The following is a 17,541-nucleotide window of genomic DNA, read 5'->3' on the forward strand; positions in this document are numbered from 1 at the left end:
GCCAAAAGTGATGGCAAAATGCACAGAGAACTTTGTAAGGTAACTTAGAAAAGACTCGAGGCTGAGTGACATAGTAAAAGATGAATGTATTTTTGGTACTTCTTTAGCTTCATCCAGGATTTTATTTCATTCATCCATCTGGTCTCTCTGGCATGAATGCAATGAATTTCATTAAAGGAAATAAGTCTTGTAAATTTGAACCAGCATGCTGGCAGATCTGGTGATATTTCTGCATCACTTAGCCCCTGCATTTGTAGTCTGTCAGTGTGAAGCAAAGAGGATAAAGAGTCACTCCATTAGTACAACTAAGTTAATATGTTAATAAAAATCACTTAGTTATATTTTACTTTATTTTTCTTAAAACTTGGCTGTTCTTTAAACATAGCTTTAACTTTTAACTTTTTTCTAAGTAAAAAAAAAGGCATGACCATAAGAATTTACCTATAAGTTGCTGAATTGTTTGATTTACACAAAAATGTTACGTACCTGCTTTGTAGGGCCTAACTAAGCTAATCAAAATTATTCAGAAACTTGTCCTTGAATTTAGTGAGGTAAGGAGCGGTCCAATATAGCATGTGTTTGTTCATATTGAAAACGAGTAAAATCACAAAATTTTTCAATTTTTGAGATATTTTTAATAAGGAGAAGAGAGCAGGTTATCAGGATTTGTCATTCCAATCCGTATTGCTTTTGGAGTAAAAATAGAAACTTTCAAACGTGTACCTCAAACCAAGTGTTATGGGTTATATTTTTTTATTATGTTACTCTGGTTAACTAATACGCTACTGCAGTTTTGTGTGAAGACTCAGCAGTATTTCTAATGGAGCTGTTTGACTTGCTGCTGTTGCACAGACAGGCATGGTGCGCTGTGACACGGCTGTTGGAACCCCCGACTACATATCCCCTGAAGTCTTGAAATCGCAAGGGGGCGATGGCTATTACGGACGGGAATGTGACTGGTGGTCTGTAGGAGTTTTCCTTTTTGAGATGCTAGTTGGTAAGTAGCAATTTCTTTCTGCTAATAACATTGGCATTTAGTCTTTACTGTGCCTTCACATGTGCTTTGTTGCCAGGGCGCTGGTTGTGCGTCATTATCTCACAGCTTCTGACTTCTGCCTGGTGCGGTTGTTTCATTCCTGTTCCCTGGGCTTTCTGTCACTCTTCTGCTGCGACAGCTGTTTGGGTGCTTGCACAGCGATTAGTTCCCTGACTTGGTTCAGCTTAAAACTAATTCTTAGGATAGTTTTTGACTTGGATCAGCTACCTCACAATCTCAGTAAATGCTTGTCCCATTTTTGGGGCAGCATTGAGATGTCAGGGATGCAGAGATGGGAAAAGAGTGGGAAGGGCAAGACTGTTTGGTTTGTTTGATTGTTTTCATGGTTGTTCTATTTTGTTTTGTTTGTATTTGGTTTGGTTTGTTTCTTCCCTCCTCTCCCAGCAATTGCTTCTGTTATGTCAAAATGACTGTGGAAGCTTAATTCTTTCTTTTGTGCTTGGGTCAGGATTTTCCAATAAAGTAAACTGGACTGCTATGGCAACTAACATAGAATATAATCTGTTAAAGAGATGAGTCATCTGTGATTTAAAATACACTGAAGATCAGTATTATAGTCTGATTATAGAAGGATGGAATTGAGCATATAATTACTCAAGATTCAAATCAGCATGTTCTGGGAATGTTGCAGATCTGATGTTTCTGGCATCCTGAGCCAGGAAAGACACTTCAATATATGCTGCTATTGAAATCTCCATGCCTTTGGGAATTAAGGCATTCTGATGTACAAAAAGTATATTTTGTAATTATCAACCTCATAAACAATTTTAGCAATAAATAGAATTCTTCAGTTATTAAAATACTGGACATAGCTGCTCAGAAATGTTTTCTCAGAAGCTAAGAGGATGCTGACCTTTTCATCCCTCTAATGAAAACATTTTTTGATGTGAAACTGAAGAGGTACAGTTTTTACAGAAGCTTGGTTATGTAAAGGATCCTATACATGCTTAGGACAAAAATCCATCTGCATTTCACTGCGTCACCATGGCTTTATTCCAGGCTTTCAGTATGGGTCATTTAATTTTAAGGGGTTTATTTGGTGTAGTTTTTCATAAAGTTTGGAGTTGTGTGTTGAAAAATTCCTAACATTTCACAGGTCTCATGTATTTTTCCTACCAAAGGTTATCTTGTTATAATATTTGAACCTACACTATTTTTACTACTTTTTTTTTTCTTTAGTATTCAACATCATTTTTATTGTGTATATTCTAGACTGGAATCTTTGCTTTCGTTAAGGCTATGATTTTTAGACACTTTTTCTGATGGGAGTTAAGTCATGGCTTTGTTTCTGTTTTGGTTTTAGCCACGTCATACTACTACATGTGATTAACACTGTACCCTTTCTGCTGAACTCTCTGTCTTCATTCTTTGCACTTCTCATGTGTCCCCCCCCCCCTTTTTTTCATTTAATTTGAGCCTCTCTCTGCCTCTGAAGAGGATATGTGATTTACTATCTATGCAGTCTTTTTGAAATGTTAAAACCTGCTTCACCTTTAACTGAAAATTACAGGGCCTGGTTATGCCCTGTAATTTGTTTGTTTATTTGTTGTTCTACAGTCGTCATCTTATTCCAACCTCAGTTGTATTTCCTGTCTACCAGCACCAACATGATTTTCTTCAATGGCTTTGTTTACAAACACAGTATTTGAGGCTCATGTGAGATCCATTTGACAGTGTCTGAATCAAGATGCTGCTTCTCTTAGATAACCTTTTAATTTTCTTGGTTCTTGTATTTGAACTGTTCAAGACAGATCTACTCCCACGTGCGTATTGTTACGAAACAGACACCTATAAGATGGCCTGGAGTGTTTGATAGTGGCTAGCTGATGTTTGAAACCCTTATCACTTTTCTTATCATAGAATCAGAATCATTAAGGTTGGAAAAGACCTCTAAGATCATCTGGTCCAACCATCACCCTACCAGCAATATCACCCACTAAACCATGTCCCTAAGCACCACATCCAACCTTTCCTTAAACACCCCCAGGGAAGGTGACTCCACCACCTCCCTGGGCAACCCCTTCCAATTTTAACCACTTTTTCTAAGAAGTTTCTCCTAATCAGCACCGTCTCCCACAGCAAGGTAGAACATTTGTTGAGCCATGTAAGATGGATGAATTGGAGATGGAATGGAGAAGACTGCTTCTTAGATCTGTGGTAAGGATGAGCAAAATGATGCTGGGTGTACTCAGTATCTGCCTCCTTTGCCACAAAGGGGCCTCCTGTGATGCCACCTGCCACCTACTGTGATGTCACCTCAGTGTATGCTAGCACCCACCCTATAAAAAGGGCTGCCCTGTGTCTCGCAACATCTTGCCAAGCTTCTCGCTCCTGCAGTTCAAGGAGACTTGGAGTAGCCAGGGTGCAGAGAAATCAGGCAGGAACTGCCAGCCTTTGAGCGGTGCATTGCAGAAGCCAAAGGATGGATGTAATGTTCCGTCTGGGACGGAAGAGGAAATCTCAAGAAGTGAGGTTTGGACACCTCAGTGGCCAACCCCCATGTAAGCGTCCAAGGCTGGATGAAACGGTGCGGCTGGGGAGAAAGAGGAAAGCCACACAAGAACTGGATTACCTCAACGGCCAACCCCCCCGTAAGCGTCAAAAGGTGGATGATACAGAAATGGAATTGGACCCACTGACAAAGTTTTAGCGGACCATCAGGGCGTGGGTTGACATTAACAAAATGATGGCAGTTTGCGGCAGATAGCCACCAACAGTGTTGGCGCAAGGCATCAGAGCTCAGCCTGAGAAGACCAATATCCAGGCCACAGACAGATGCCCGCCAACAGACTTGGCACAGACCATCATGGCGCAGCCTGAGAGGAGCAACGTCCAGGCCATGGACAGACACCCGCCAACAGAATTGGTGCAGACCGGCAGGGTGCAGCCTGAGAACAACGTCCAGGCTGCAGACAGACACCCACCAATAAAGTTGGTGCAGACCACCATGGTGACGCGTGAGGCCGATGTCCAGCCCAAGAACAAGCACCCATGAAGAAAATGGGGGCAGACCATCAAGGCAGAGCCTGAGGATGACGATGTTCAGCCAGGGACGGACTGGGGGAATGACTGTGGATTTACCACCAGTGGGAAGCGCGGGTACATTCCTGCAGCTGGCCCCTGCTTGCCTTTCACTTACCACCAATAAAAGACGTGTGAACTTCCAAGTGTTGTTTGAGCCATTCTTTCCTGTCCTGCACTGAGCCCCCAGGATTTTGACCGTTGAAGAGTTCTTTTTTTTCACCCTAGTAACAGTACCTAGCATAAAAGAATTTTAGCATTAGCATTTCAATTCTGAAGTAACCTTGTCAAGAGACAGTTAACAATCGTTTTTAAAAGCCTTTGTGGACTTTCACACTTGTTTAATTATTTATTGTTAATTCATATTAATTAATAAGCCATTAATTATTCACCTCCTCCATTAAGCCTATGGATTGGTTGTGAAAAGGGATTTTTGTAGAAGTTGCAGCCTCTTGGTTACTGACCCAAACCATTTATATATGCAGCATGTTGTCAGTGAACTTCAATGTCAAATACCTTTCTTGATACTGATTCTTCTTCAGTTGTCCCAGTTTTACCTTTCTAAGTTTACGTGTGCAAAGAAACTAAAATTAACTAAACCTTACACTGCAAGCTTCTGGGTGAGAAAGGGCTGAATTTTGAAAGCTGCCTGCCCATGTTAATATGGGCACCCAAGCCAATATAATTTGTCTGTCAGCAAGATTTGAGAATCTGGGTTTGGTGGTGCCGTAATGTGCTCTGAAGGCTCCTGATCAGAACTGCCTTGCCCCAGGCTCACCTGCCCCTGGATAGGGGCCTGGGAGAGCAGTGGTGGAGTCTCTTCAAGGAATGTTCCTCAGCAAATCCTTACTGAGTTTTCCTCCCCTACACCCTTGGAAGTGCTTGAAGAGGGGCTTACATGTGGGTGTCATCCATCATGTAAATTAGAAAGCACAGCGACACTATTCAGGTAGAACAAAAGATGCAAGTCATTGGGCGAAAGTTTGGTAGTGATATGTCATACAGAGAATGGTTTAATGTGTAAAAGGCATTTTGAAAAAGGAATATTCTAGTAGGATATGCTATTTTGTACCTTGTACTCCTTTTTTCTCTCTTAAATATAAAGGCAATTTCAGGCTAAACTGCTTGTAGACTTTACATCTCTTCTCTTTTTTTGTCTTCTTCAACTTACATGACTTGAACACGCCTGAAAATGAGTCAATTTACTATTTTATTTTCAGGCGATACTCCTTTTTATGCAGACTCGTTAGTAGGAACATACAGTAAAATTATGGATCATAAGAACTCATTACATTTCCCAGATGATGTGGAAATCTCTAAGCACGCAAAGAACCTCATCTGTGCCTTTTTAACTGACAGGTAGGTGTATGTATTATTTTGGTACTGTTTCTATTTTAGATGGTATTAGTACATGTACGTTGTAAAAATGAATTCCTTCCATTGCTTTTCCTAACTTATGTTCAAATCTCTTCTGCAAAATCATCTGCGTTCTAGTTTTTCTTTTGGGGTGTTTTCCAGGTGCTCCATTTTATTTCTGTGAGTAGTTCTGATGGCTCATGCTACAACATAATTTGTGCTGAACAAATCCTCCCAGCTGTTGTGTGGTGTAAAGCACAGCAACAAACCTGTAAGGTTGGAAGTAATTTTTAAGCCCCTAAAGGCGGGGGGACCAAATTGTTGTGCTCAGTGACTAAGTGGATGTTGCTTATAAAAAATGAAAACATGCTTTTATGAAGATAAGCATACATTTACCTAGTTTGTTCAAATTTTCATAGAACGTTTGAACTTTTTTTCATTTACCTTATGGTACTAATTGATAAGTGTAGCTAGCAAACAAAGAGGATGCTGTTCTGGCTATAAATTAATCATAGAGGTCTCCCTTGGTAGAGCTGAGCTCTATTTATTGATATTAGCTGTGTAAGCTTGTTCTTGACCTGAATATTTAAATTTTTAGTGTTAGAAAGCACAGATTATGTTAAATTTCTTTGATTTAAAAGAACAACACTGTAGGTCCAAGGTTAACTATGGGTTGATAATGCCTTTTTATGCTTTCCAGTGATCACCCAAATTTGACTTGTAGATAATCTAGTTTGTAGAGAATGAGGGATTAGTAAAAATAAATGCAGAAATGCATTGTCTTATAATGTTTTTTGCATTCAAAGAGAATTGTTTGTTCTGCTGAGCAGGATCCCACTTGCTCAGGAAAGATAGGCGTTAAGTGTTTCTAACCAGTAGCTGCAGGGTGGAGAGAAAATAGGGGTAGAATTTAATAATGCGAATGCTGCGAGGTGTACTTCCACTACGTGTGTCCGTCTTCCTGTTTATATTTAATGCAGTGCTCGGGCGACTTATTTGAAACAGATGCCTTCTTTCTGTATGCGTGATAACTGCTGAGGCACTTAAAGGGACAAGAAGAAATAAGCATCTACCCTGTGATTTATTAGTTGTGTTACACGCATCGGTTTTATGTTCTGTTCCTGCAGATCGTTTTAAGGGAAACTTCTCTTGGTCAAACTGGAAGTTTCTTGTTGAACTTTAGGTTTGCTTCATTGTAAATATCAGCAAAAGATGTGTCAGGGTTAGTTATGGGGCAGAGGATGGAATTCTTAAAATATTTATTTCAGTTCAGCTTTGAATAACTGTTCTGTGCAGTAAGTTAGACCTTCCTTCACTCGAGTCTTAAGGTTTGTCATGTGGTTTGGCAGACACCGGACTTCAGTAATTTTTTCTTCCCCCAGGGTGTTGGGTTTTGTTTTTGTTTTTAGTTTCTTCTTATTTTTTGCCTCAGTGCTCTCTCTCTCGCTTTACTCCCCACGTGGCAGACTCCAACTTCTGGACGTTTTAGCAGTCGCAGGCAGTGGATATTAAGAAACCAAGTACATTTTATATAAGAAACTACAGATCTGTGGTTGGTGGTTTTTTGGTTTACTTTTTTTCTTTTATTTGACTATTAATGTGGTTTACAGGGACAGCCTTTACAGAAAGTTGCTTTGCTGCTTATGAGCAAGTCAGAATTTAAAAACAAAGCAAAACAAAATGCAGTTTTTCCTAATGTGAATTTGGCTTCTTTGCTGTGTTTAGGGATGTGCGACTTGGGAGAAATGGGGTAGAAGAAATAAAGCATCACCCTTTCTTTAAGAGTGATCAGTGGAACTGGGACAACATTCGAGAGAGTAAGTAAATTAGTTTAAAAGTAAGCTTTTTTTTTTTAAGTATTTGCATGAGGCTACTGTTCAGTAATAGCATATATGAAAAACTTCAGGCTCTATTAAGCAAATCTTTTCTGTTGTCAGGACAGATAACAACTTACAGATAACTTTCTTATTTATCATTTGTATTATAAAAACTGTATCAGTAAGAGATAATAAATAGACATTTTTCCCACTGAAATTATTCTCACATTTATCATGTTTGAATTTATAGATTTCTATAGATTTGAACAGCAAAACTGGATGTTTTAGAAATCTTGGCAGAATGAATGCTTATTAGGTTCTATTGTTGTGGCTTTTGTTATTGTTGTTCTCATGGGTTTTTGCTTTATTTTATTCATTTTTTAACCTTTTAACCTTTTTTTTTTAATCTGTAATTAAGACTAGCTATAAGAGTGGTCTTGTTGGTTTTACTGCTTTTCATCGAAAGTGTTGAGAACTTGATAGCTTTAGGCAGAAAAACAAGTACTTCTGTTCCTGTGCTTGATCATAACTTCTAAAGTATTTACTGAAGTTTCTTAAAATGGTGATTGTATTTAGTGTTCCATTTTAAAATGTGCTTACTTCAGCAAATACATTTTGAGCATTAGATATTCCATATATTAAGCAAATAATGAAAAAATACTTTTCCTTAGGGGAAAAAAAATCTTCACAGTAATATTTACAGTTCTACTTCATGTTTAATACATATTTAACTAGCATGACAACTTACATTGTATGCTTCTTAATATTAGAGAGATACCAGTATATGCGAAGTGGCTGGAGTAAAGTTGATCTTTTCTCCCCTTTCTGTAGCTGCTGCTCCTGTTGTTCCTGAGCTTAGCAGTGATATAGACAGCAGTAATTTTGATGACATTGAGGATGACAAGGGAGACGTGGAAACCTTTCCAATCCCCAAAGCCTTCGTGGGAAACCAGCTGCCTTTTATAGGATTTACCTACTATAGAGACAATTTGTATGTGAGAATTTAATATGCATTTTTAGAAGCACACCTGCAGATTTTTCTTATAGCCTATCCCCCCCCTTATTTTTACCCTAGATACATAATTTATTCATTGCTTTATTTCATTTGTGTCCAATTGTGAAGATACAAAATGCAGAATTTAAGTAGAATATAACAATTGTGGCTACCTTGATAATTCTGTTTAAATAAATAATATTTTTATATACATAAAAATGTATAGTCTCTTTGAAAATCTGGTTTGGGGTTTAAAATACTAGATTTTAAAATACTAGATCTGTAATTTAGCTCTAAAATAATTTTGTATTAGTAGAATTAGAAAAAAGTTTATGCAAAATAATAGCTTGCTAAGGCATCACTGCCTCCCCCTTGCCATTATTTTACATTGTTAGTCGTATTCAGTGTGTTTGAATAGTCATGAAATAATTGTGAGTATTAATTAAAAAATAAGCCGTTACAGATTTGGAAGTGTCTTCAATGTTGTACTTCACTTAAGAAAAGATTCAAATTAGAGAGATTCAAATTAGAAAAGATTCAAATTAGAAAGCTCTTACCGAGGTAAAACAATCTTCATTCTGAGAATAGCCTAGGTCAAATTAAGACTTGAGAGAAGTGATTAAAATGCCTTGATTGGTGAGGTTGCCAGAGTTGTTGAAAACTCGAATAACAGCAGGAGGGATTTGTTTTTGTTTTTGACAGGTTGCTAAGTGACTCCTCTCAATCTTGCAGAGAAAATGAATCGGTGCAGTCTAGTAAAAATGAGGTTAGTGCTTTTTTTGTAAGTATTAATGAATGGTTAACTAATTTGGTTAAGTCTGTTAAGAAAAAGCAAAGTCAAAACCGGTGTCAAGAACCGGTGTTGGGGGGGGTGCCTTTTAGTTTTTTAATGCTCATTGATAAAAAACTATGTTTTCCATCTACAGAACAGCAAGGAGGTAGGTGAGTGTATTATTTGAATTATGAAAGGAAGCAAATCATTCCCAAATAATTTGTGTGGACATGATTTATCATGAAATACCGTAAATGTTTATTCACCAGTTTGTTAGCAGTAAACCAATTATGTTTTGAAATAGTTTATGAATGAGTTGTTATATTCAAGTGTTAAGGTACTCCTGTGTGAAGATGAATGAATGCAGATTTTTCTTGACTTCTTTTGGAATCCAGAATTTGTTTTGAAAACAAATGTGTAAGGCTCTGTTTGCTCCAAACAGCATTGCTCTTGGAAAGGTTCTGATTCGTGTCTGCACACTGTCTGTGATTCATGACAGATTTATCCAGAGTTTGGAAATGTAAATTGTCACCTACATTGATAAAGGAATGTTTATGAGCATAAATCTTTCTCTCAGTTGAAGTGAGTGTCCGAAGCACGTTTATCCATTTTTTTGAAGATTGCCAACTGAATTTAAATATGCAGATGACAGGAGAATGCTACAGATTTTTTCATGTAACAAACTTACTTCATTATACTACTTAAACATTTGTATTATTCAAGTGTAGCTAGTTTATGGTTAACATTTGTTAAAGCTTACTTAATTGTTAAACTTTGAAAAGGAGTTGTAAAGGAAATGCATTATGTATTGGGCAGCATAAATTTAAGCGCAAATGTTTATTGGACTCCACTTCTTTCCTTCCTGTCATTAGTGAACAGAATAATAGTTTTAGTTTCCTGTTTAATACGAAATGGAACTGTTTAAAATACAGAGTGCCATGTTCATGATACTTGCTTTATATTGTGATAGTAAATGTAGTTGGTAAAACTTTGCATTTCATTCTGACAACTTTTTTAATTTTTATTTTTTCAAGCAGTGAGTCTTGGGTTTTGATGTCTTTTTAAGTGTCCCTGTTATGGTAATCTTATAATTGTAACAATTACAAAGTATTTTAGAAAACCACATTTTTACATTTTATTTTTAGGGGTTGGAGGAGGAAGAGAAAGGGAGGAAAAGAAATTAATTGGAAAGCCTGAAGACATGGGTCAATTTAAAAAGCTCATTATAATTATAATCCTTTTTATTTATTTATTTATTTATTTATTTATTTTTATTTGGGGGTACTTGACTCAATATCTTTTTAATATTTTATTGAGGAAAACAAAACATTCCCAAATTTCGAAAGTGTTTCTTCTGCATGTGCTAGATGGAAAAAATATTTTGAATATGTGAGATCATTGAGCATGTTTAGTGTTTTCTGAATATTGTCCAATATGGTTATGTGCCCACCTTTATATTTTATGATTTATATTTTACTTAGAAAAGACTATCCCAAAAATTCTGCTCCAGCAGGACTCTAGACAGAGAAAAAGGAGAGCAAATGGTCAGCAGACACATTCTTTGCCCATAGAAATTTTATGACTCAGTCTGTGGCACATCATTCTGTGATAGTTAGCTTTAATATAGCATGTAGGAAATCCTGTTACTACACATCGATATTTTAAAAATTATCAAGATTAATAACTCGTACAGATGAGAAATAGAAATGCAATAATCTTCTGGTGATGGTTTAAAAAAAAAAAAAAAAAACACATGATGGTAGATTGAATTCATTTTCCTTGCTTTCACTTTTTTTGTTATTAAACTGTTTTACACTGTGATTCCAATCTTATATAATGGCCATGCTTATTTTCACATTTTGCTCAGTTTCAGAAAAAAATAAGCAAGTTAGAAGAACAGCTCAGTAATGAATTACAAGCCAAAGATGAACTAGAACAGAAGTACAGGTGAGATTATTTTGAAATATTTGATATGTTCATAAAGAAGTGTTATTACACCTTTAGTTTTTGAATGATTAAAAGCTTAAAAGTTCTTGCTACTCCCATGGCTACTTTTTTTTTTTCCTTATCTCTCCATAAGAATCTCTCTATTGTTTGAGTGATATCCCCAGCCATCAAAATTTCATGTGATTGCTGAAAATAGGGTAGCTTACATAAAATTAATGAGACATATCCAAACAGTCTAATTATTGTGTGATCAGTAAGGTTTAAAAATATTTTTCAAATTCCTTCAGGTCTACTAATACTCGGTTAGAGAAGATAGTGAAAGAGCTAGATGAAGAGGTAAGTTATTTTGTATTGGAATTAGAACTTGAGCATTTTTATGTGTTACTTTTTTTTTCCTTAGGAACCAGAAAATTACTTTTGAGTAGCTGTATATTTATGGCAAATAACACCAGCTGATTTCCTGATATTCACAAGCATTAAATTGTTGCCTTTGCTGAAAGATTTGCATTATGACTTCTCTAATCTCCTTATCTTCAGAATCTCGAAATTTTTAATTTGGAGGATAACATAATATAAATACCCCATATACAATTCTAGTAATTGTATTTGAAGGTGAGAGTGATGTTGATAGAAAAGGAAGCCCATTCTTTGCAGCATTTTTTGTACCTGTCCAAACTGTGTCAGTAAAAGGTCCTTATTTTGCCCAGCTTTGCATCTTAATGCTACTGCAAATTTACTTAATGTACTGTTCATTCAGGTGAATGTTGAGATCTTCCAGTACGTGTATGTTTCTGTCCTTCATGATGCTAACAGATTACAATATTCATTGAAGTCAAGCCATTATACAGTCTTAAATGGTAAAAGCTCCTGGCTGTAGTTATTCTGGGCTGTGTTTGAACATGTGCTCTGATATGCTGTGTTTGCAGTAAGCAAATGGAACATGTCTTTCTCCACTCTGAATTAAACTGAATGCATGAACTGTTCTTTATCACTTGAAAAATGTCAGGATTCTGTATGTAATTAGTGTGGTTTTTTTTAATGTGCCCAGATAACTTCAAGGAAGAATGTAGAGTCTGCAGTCAGGCAGCTAGAAAGAGAGAAGGCTCTTCTTCAACATAAGAATACAGAATACCAGAGAAAAGCAGAACATGAAGCAGATAAGAAACGCAATTTAGAAAATGAGGGTATGTTGAACGATGTTTGAAGGGTTCTATTTTGATGTGGCTTTTTAAAAGATAAAATAAATGAGTTATAGTTCACTTTAAAGTTTTTTCACTACATTGATTAACAATTTTGAATTGTTTTTGTTTCAGTTAACAGTTTGAAAGACCAGCTTGAAGATTTAAAAAAGAGGAATCAGAACTCTCAAATATCCAATGAGAAAATCAATCAACTACAAAGACAGGCATGCCAACTTTTTATATGTTTATTTTAAACTAGTAGCTTTTTGAAGTTCAGATTGTGTTAGTAGTGGTGAGAGTTAAAATGTGTAATGAAGTTTTAAAAGTCATTCTTTTTTTTCATGTTCTTGTGTTCAAAAATAATCTTAAAAAATACCCCTTCTTATTTCTTTCATCTGTTAAGTGTAATAATCTGTAATAGCACTGGTAGATGTTACATTTTAATTGTTTCTGAAGTATGTTTTTATCAATCCTTAGTTGGATGAAGCCAATTCTTTGCTGCGATCAGAGTCTGATACTGCAACCAGGTTAAGGAAGAACCAGACAGAAAGTACAAAGCAAATCCAGCAGCTGGAAGCTAATAATCGAGAACTTCAGGATAAGAACTGTCTGCTGGAGAATGCTAAACTCAAACTAGAGAAGGACTTTCTCAATCTTCAGTCAGCTCTAGAATCAGAAAGGAGAGATCGAAGTCATGGATCAGAGATCATCAGTGATTTACAAGGTATTACAGCAACTGTTAAGCTTTCTTCTAGTTTCAGAAATAAAAATAGGTTTTGGTGATGTTATTTGAGCTTCAAACTGTGACTAGATTAGTTTGCTGTGACTAGATTAGTTTGCTGTTTTATACAGTGTTATTTAAGTGAGGACACAGTAAAGTGAACATGAGCAAGGATATATATAAGATAAGAATGCGTGTTATTGATAACTTCTAAAATCACCCTGAAGGGAGCTCTTCTTAATAGTCAGAACTGGAAGCTGTTACGTTTGAAATGTTTGTTTAAGTAGATACAGTACATTCTTTTTTCAAATGCTGCCCAGCCTCATAGATGTTTTGTTCATTTTTAGGTCGAATATCTAGCCTGGAGGAAGAAGTGAAAAATGGAAAGAGTGCATTAGCCAAACTGGAAATGGAGAAGAGGCAATTGCAGGAAAAGCTCACAGATTTAGAGAAGGTAACAGCACTTCTAAGTAAACTTTGGTATTACATTCTTATTTAATTTTAAAATTTGTGCATTTGTTAATTGAGACATGGGACAAAGTTTGTGAAAAAAAAATACAACTTGTTTTCAGTGTCACTTTGTTGTTGTTGTTATTACAATTTGAAAAGTGGGGAAAAAAGACACCATTTTCCAATATATTGTATTTCTAAAGTACGTAATAATGCACTCCAATGTATAGCTTAGCAGTGCAGAAATAGCACATCATTTCTGGTGTAAAATCTGACCTTTTTTGAACTTTGAATCTGACCTTTTTTGTCAGTATTGCCAAAAATAAAAAAGGTTTCGGCTAATATTTTTTCATATTTTTTTATTGAAGCAAAAGTATTCAAACAATTCTTCAATAAATGTAATTTTTGAACTCTTTTCACAAAACACTGTTTTTTAAGGCTCTAATTCTATAACTTTTTGCAACTGGTAATGTCACCGTGAACTTCTAGAGCATGTTATCACCAGAAAAACAGTTGATGAAATGTATTCTTAGTACCTTAGGGTCTGTGTTGTTTCTTCTGCTGTTAGCTTACTTCCAAGTAGGATGTTACTGTTGTCCAAAATTTTGTATTTATCCTGATGTATTTAAATTTTATTTTAATGTATTTTTTTTCTTTAACAGGAAAAGAGCAACATGGAAATAGATATGACATACAAATTCAAAGTTATGCAGCAGAACCTTGAACAAGAGGAAGCTGAGCATAAAGCCACAAAAGCACGACTAGCAGATAAAAATAAGATTTATGAATCTATAGAGGAAGCAAAATCTGAAGCCATGAAAGGTATTTATTTGACATTACAGTTTGACTTAAGTATAAATTATAGAATGTAGGTAATATAATCTTTTAGTGTTACTGGGAATTTAAATGTAGTGTGTTTTTTTTTTTCTTTCAGTTATTCTGTTCTTTTTTAAACACAATTAGCATCGTAAAGCAGTTTTAAAAATCAGTTGTAATCCCTCTGTCTGCTTTGCTAGGTTAAAGACAGTTGCTGAGTAAAGCAGGCTCTCTGTTGCTGACATCACTAATTCACTTTCTGTGCTAGGGTATTCTGAACTAATTTTTCTTAAATCTTTCAAACAGTTCTAGTAATATAAACTTCCAAGAGCTTATCTACGTAGTCAAATTTCTTATTTTCTTCCTAGATAGAATATGTCAGCAGCGTAACAACTTAAATAGGTTACTAGATAGCGTTAAAAATAGTACATCCTTTGGTAGGCTTCCATCGTCACCATGCGCATTCTGGTGTCTCCTGACAATTGAAATCTCTCAGAGAGAAGGTAGTTAGCAAACAACTCCAGAAGATGGCTCTTATTTTTTAATTGAATTGCTTATGTCTATTGCAACTGATTAAAAAGCAACCTATATATCTTATCATTCCAATTGGAGAGCGTTCACAAAAATTTTGAGCTTGCAGATGTTTCAAAAAAGCACAAACAATTCAGTGGTAATGTATGAGTCACTTGGTCTATCAGTTTCCTGAACAGCTTCAACTCCTTAATTGATTTCGGATTATTATTGTCAAAGCAACGCTTCATAGATTGATACAAAATATTTCTTTAAAAAGTAACCGCCCTTTTATCCATTCCAGATGTGTTGCAGATAAGTTAGAAGTTATCTTGAAACTCAGAAGTAGGAAATAGGTCTCAGGCAGAAATACTTGCAAAGCATCCTCTTGGATGCTTTTTCATGGTTTACTGTGAAAATTTTAATGAATTACTTTTCAGCAATCTTTCTCTTCAGTGTTAAAAGAACAAACATTTTATTTGTTGTTAATAAGGGATAGACCTCCTCCTTCCTCCCACCTCCTTCTCACTCTTGAAACCCTCTGAAATGTTGACTGCTTTACATTGATATTAAATCTCCTTCTTCACAGAAATGGAGAAGAAACTTTTGGAAGAGAGAGCTTTAAAGCAAAAAGTAGAAAATCGTTTGTTAGAAGCTGAAAAGCAACGCTCCATGTTGGACTGTGATCTCAAACAATCACAACAGAAAATAAATGAACTCCTTAGGCAAAAGGATATACTAAATGAAGATGTACGTAACAATGACAAAAGAATTCTCAACTGGAACCTTGTTTTAAATGTCTTCATATTTTCCCTGTTATATCTGTATTTAGGGATGTATTTGAAAGTAAATGGTAGCAATTTTTACTTCTTTGTATTTGGATTTAAATTTGCTTTCTGTAGTTTCACTTTTCTGAAGTATTCTGGCATTTTTGATCTTAAAAAGTTTTTCTTCTGGAATGTAAAATGCTAAGAGATGGACATGGAAAAATAACTTATTTATTCTGTACTAATAACTTCATTCAAGAAATACATTTGTCTATCAAAAGATGTGTGCAAGTTGCACAAAAGTGTAGAAAGAGTTAATAAGAAACAATGTTTAAATGTTATTTCCCTATGTAGATTTGTAAAACTCATATTTCTGTTTATTTTTTAGGTAAAAAACCTGACATTAAAAATAGAGCAAGAAACACAAAAGCGTTGTCTCACTCAAAATGACCTCAAGATGCAAACACAACAGGTCAATACCTTAAAAATGTCAGAGAAGCAGCTAAAACAGGAGAATAACCATCTTCAGGAAATCAAATTAAGTCTGGAAAAACAAAATAATGAACTTCGCAAGTAAGCAGAGTTGCTCAGTCTATTTTTTAAAGTAATGCTGATTTTTAATTTTCTTTTTGCAAAAGCTGAGAGCCATGTTAATTTTAAAGATTTTTACACAGAATATGCTATTCCATAATGCAAAACTTAATTGTTTAATATAATTTACAGCGACTCGAGCCGTAGTGATTGAGCAACGTATAGATTTACCATAGAAAATGTTTGCTTCCCTGAAGACCTATAATCAGAAACAAAAAGTGTAAAGGAAAAGAAAAACCTTAAACACAGGAGCGTGAAGAGTTGAGAAACATTTATTTAGGAGAATACTTAGGAAATTTTCTTTTAAACAACTGAGAGCTTCAGTAAAGAGGAAAGATGCTGTCATTATTAGTCTAGGAGAGGTCATTAGAGTTGGACAGTAACGCTAATACAAAGCTGTGAAGTGTAACCATTGGAAATAGCCTGTGCTAAGGGAGTTTAATCACACATAGTAGGCCTTCAAATAGGAGTTATGCTCGCAATTCTTCTTCAAGTGCTTACAAGCAATTATTGCAACTGAAAATGAATAAATATTAAGGTTTTCTCACACAAAGAACATTCTTGTGACAGAAAAGACAAGTTTAATATGTAGATCAGGTGTGTTTTATTCTTTGCTCTTTTAGACTTCTGATGATGTACCTTGTGCTTTTGCTTTTCTGTGAGCAAGATGCAGTTACTCACCTGGAAGACTAAATATGATGATTGCTATAACATAAAATAATGGTGGAAGTCTTTTCTACTACATTACTGTTCTTTGTTATGTGACTAAGTGACTTTCTGAGTTGTTTTAAAAGATGAATTCAAGAAACGATGCCTGACAAAGAATAAAGGCATTCTCAGAGTCTGAGCTCTAGCAAACAAGAAACAAAACAGTCTGTCAGATCAGTGATGTTTTACATGGAAATAAGATTCTGTCAGTGGCTGTTTGCTTTATCAGTGTTTCTTAGTGGTTAAACTGTCAGACTGTTGTAGTTAGTAAGTGAGCAGTATTAAACTGATGTCTCATTAGTGTAGTGTTCTGAGCTGCACGGGTGAAAATGAGAGAAAGTCTGGTACCCGAAGGAAGTGTCAAGTTTAACTGCAGATTATACTTTGATCTAGACAGACTGAGGATGTTAAGAGTGTAAATGAACTCCTTTCTGTTTACTTGTTTGGAATATCTTCATATCTTTTATTTAAGGGTATTATATTCCTTCCTAGGGAACGTCAAGATGCAGATGGACAAATGAAAGAGCTTCAAGACCAACTTGAAGCTGAACAGTATTTCTCAGTATGCTTTATGCTTCTTTATTTTTATACTAATATGTTTAGGTGTAATGTTAGCTTTCCTTCTTCCTCCTCAGCCATGAGGCATTTCACCGCTCAAATCTTAGGCTAGTTCTTTTCCTTCTGTCTGTCTTCAGTCTTGTCTGCAGCCCTGTTACCACTCTTTGCTCTTGATCATTGAGCAGTGTAAAAGTGGTTGCGTTAAGAAATGTAACAGCTTTGGAAGGGAGTCCCAAGCACAGTTTTTAGTGGGAGGTAGTCAAGCAGCTTTTTCC

At 35.6% G+C, this 17,541-nt stretch overlaps 1 protein-coding gene across 3 annotated transcripts in view; it reads left to right on the top strand.

Moving 5' to 3' along the window:
• ROCK2 (Rho associated coiled-coil containing protein kinase 2) overlaps window positions 1-17,541 on the top strand; it is a 103,357-nt gene that overhangs the window by 69,314 nt on the left and 16,502 nt on the right. For all 3 annotated transcript variants that reach the window (XM_040553491.1, XM_040553494.1, XM_040553492.1), the window contains exons 6-20: window positions 853-997; window positions 5,299-5,437; window positions 7,160-7,251; window positions 8,083-8,242; window positions 8,948-9,011; window positions 10,885-10,964; window positions 11,252-11,300; window positions 12,013-12,148; window positions 12,278-12,369; window positions 12,623-12,869; window positions 13,214-13,320; window positions 13,979-14,138; window positions 15,232-15,392; window positions 15,798-15,982; window positions 17,201-17,270. In XM_040553491.1, the coding sequence (XP_040409425.1) occupies window positions 853-997; window positions 5,299-5,437; window positions 7,160-7,251; window positions 8,083-8,242; window positions 8,948-9,011; window positions 10,885-10,964; window positions 11,252-11,300; window positions 12,013-12,148; window positions 12,278-12,369; window positions 12,623-12,869; window positions 13,214-13,320; window positions 13,979-14,138; window positions 15,232-15,392; window positions 15,798-15,982; window positions 17,201-17,270 (1,887 nt within the window). The remainder of the gene's footprint in view (window positions 1-852; window positions 998-5,298; window positions 5,438-7,159; window positions 7,252-8,082; window positions 8,243-8,947; window positions 9,012-10,884; window positions 10,965-11,251; window positions 11,301-12,012; window positions 12,149-12,277; window positions 12,370-12,622; window positions 12,870-13,213; window positions 13,321-13,978; window positions 14,139-15,231; window positions 15,393-15,797; window positions 15,983-17,200; window positions 17,271-17,541) is intronic.

This window comes from Cygnus olor, chromosome 3 (assembly GCF_009769625.2).
Source record: "Cygnus olor isolate bCygOlo1 chromosome 3, bCygOlo1.pri.v2, whole genome shotgun sequence".
Taxonomy (NCBI): domain Eukaryota; kingdom Metazoa; phylum Chordata; class Aves; order Anseriformes; family Anatidae; genus Cygnus; species Cygnus olor.